This window comes from Corvus brachyrhynchos, unplaced genomic scaffold, assembly GCF_000691975.1.
Source record: "Corvus brachyrhynchos isolate BGI_N302 unplaced genomic scaffold, ASM69197v1 scaffold45, whole genome shotgun sequence".
Taxonomy (NCBI): Eukaryota; Metazoa; Chordata; class Aves; order Passeriformes; family Corvidae; genus Corvus; species Corvus brachyrhynchos.
In genome coordinates, this window is record NW_008238361.1 from 1,403,121 (window position 1) to 1,405,272 (window position 2,152).

The 2,152-nt window shown below is 51.6% G+C and overlaps 1 protein-coding gene across 1 annotated transcript in view; it reads left to right on the top strand.

Annotated features, from left to right (window-relative positions):
- The window catches only part of CACNB4 (calcium voltage-gated channel auxiliary subunit beta 4), a 19,928-nt gene extending 18,112 nt beyond the window's left edge, over positions 1–1,816 (top strand). The window contains exon 13 of the mRNA XM_017736020.1: positions 638–1,816. Within this exon, the coding sequence (XP_017591509.1) occupies positions 638–898 (261 nt within the window). The 3' untranslated portion in view covers positions 899–1,816. The remainder of the gene's footprint in view (positions 1–637) is intronic.
- The last annotated feature ends 336 nt before the right edge of the window (positions 1,817–2,152 follow it).

Below are 2,152 nucleotides of genomic sequence, written 5' to 3' on the forward strand. Positions count from 1 at the left end.
GCTGTCAGGACTGCCTCATGCCTTCACTGCTGTGGGAATGGTTTTAGGGGCATCAGCCCTGGAAAGAAATGAATTCATTAAGGGGTTTTGTGCCTTGCAGCGTGGCAGGGCTCACACAACACGTGGGGACAGTGTCCAGCGACTCCTGAGGCCTTTGGCTCTTGGTCACCTTCTAAACCCACCTGTACCGTTTTCTTCTCCAGCCACAGAATCCCAGAATGGTTCGGGTTGGAAGGGACCTTAAAGGCCATCCCATCCCACCCCTGCCATGGGCAGGGACACCTTCCACTGTCCCAGGCTGCTCCAAGCCCCGTCCAACCTGGCCTTGGGCACTGCCAGGGATCCAGGGGCAGCCACAGCTTCCCTGGACACCCTGTGCCAGGGCCTGCCCACCCTCCCAGCCAGGAATTCCTTCCCAATATCCCATCTCTCCCTGCCGTGTTTCAGTGTGAATCCATCCCCCTTGTCACTCCATGCTGTTGTAAGCCCCCCTCCATGTTTCCAGCTCCCTCCCGCTCTCCCATGCTCTGATTCCTGTTCATTGAACAATTCCAAGGCCCAGTGTGACAAGAAGCGTTTGCCAGCTCTGTGTCCCCCGTGTCACACGGCCGTGACTGCCCTGTGTCCCTGTGCCCAGGACATGTTCGATGTGATCCTGGACGAGAACCAGCTGGAGGACGCCTGCGAGCACCTGGCCGAGTACCTGGAGGCCTACTGGAGAGCCACCCACACGTCCAGTGCCACGCCCATGACCCCCCTGCTGGGCAGGAACCTGGGATCCACCGCCCTGTCCCCGTATCCCGCCGCAATCTCCGGCCTGCAGGTAGGAACAGCCCTCGGAGCGCCAGGCAGTGCAGAGCAGGTGGGTTCGTTCAGTCTGCCAGGGGCTGTAGTGTGACACGGTCTGTGCAGCATCGCTGACGCTGCTCTGGGAGGCACCACTCCCCGTTTGGCCTCTGCCAAGACCAGCTCAGGGGTGTAAGCAGGGAGGAAGCAGCTCCTCAGCCCAGTGCTGAAGACTGGGAATGCTCTGCCTTTAGTGGGAAGTTAAACAGCCATCAGTTTCCTAGCCAGGAATCGGCTCTGTAATGATCCCTTTTATTCTACCCTCATAACTTCACCAAACATTCACTTTTGGGTGGAAAAGCTTGTTCTTTGAGTGTGAATAAAAGACATTATTTCTTTACCCATTGAAAAAAATTGTGACCCTTTTTTTCCACAGGGATAGCTCAGACTCGGCTGAACTTTGACACTTCAATCGTGGCATGTAAATAGTCCTTAATGAGAAGTACGTGCTTTATTAAGTTTGAAACCAGAAATGTGTGGGGTTAATAACTGGGGATGCTTGAGGGGCTCAGGATTGCAGGGAGCTTTAAATCCTGCAAGTTTCAGTGTGTGGGGGACTCCAGGAGTGTCACTTGCTAATGTACGTCAGAAATAGAACTGAACAAATGACATTTAATGAATAATTCACCTGACAAATGTAACGTCTCCTCTGCTTGTGGAGTGTCTGGAAGCAGGTAACAGTTTTGGAGGAAATGACTGTTGTTTGGTGTTTTCAGTTAACATCCAGCTGGTTTTGCTGTGAGTGAGCTGCACTTCCCTGAAGGTGCTTAATTCCTGCACTCACCTTTCTAAAGCCGTGCTTGGTTTTATTGGGACCAGCAAGTCACTGTCTCCTGAGTGGCTGAATGCACAAGCACTGTTCTGTTACTAATAACATGCACATGTAAACTGTTGTTTCCATTTCCCACTTGCCTTAAAGTTTCAGTTTTCCATCCCTTCATGCCAATAAAATACCATCTGCAGAACTTTTCACCTCTTCAGTTTCATTTTGAGAACTGGGTGTATCCACAGAATTTTTTTCAGGCATTTATTTCTCTCTGATCAATGGACACCAGCAATAACTGTGAAATGTTGCTCCATTTACTTAGGGAAAACTCACACTGAAGATGAAAATCACCCCTGTGCAGTGGGCTGGCTGAAGGTATGCATCACTTAATCCCCACTTCACCCGAATTCCAAAGGGTTTCGGTGGGATCAATGGTGCTGGTGCTCTGCAGAGGGGTAAATTTCTCCTGGAGTGATCGATGCCCAACCAGAGGCTGCAGGTTTTCCGTGCCAGGAGGGTTCAGGCCCTGGTGTTTGCCAT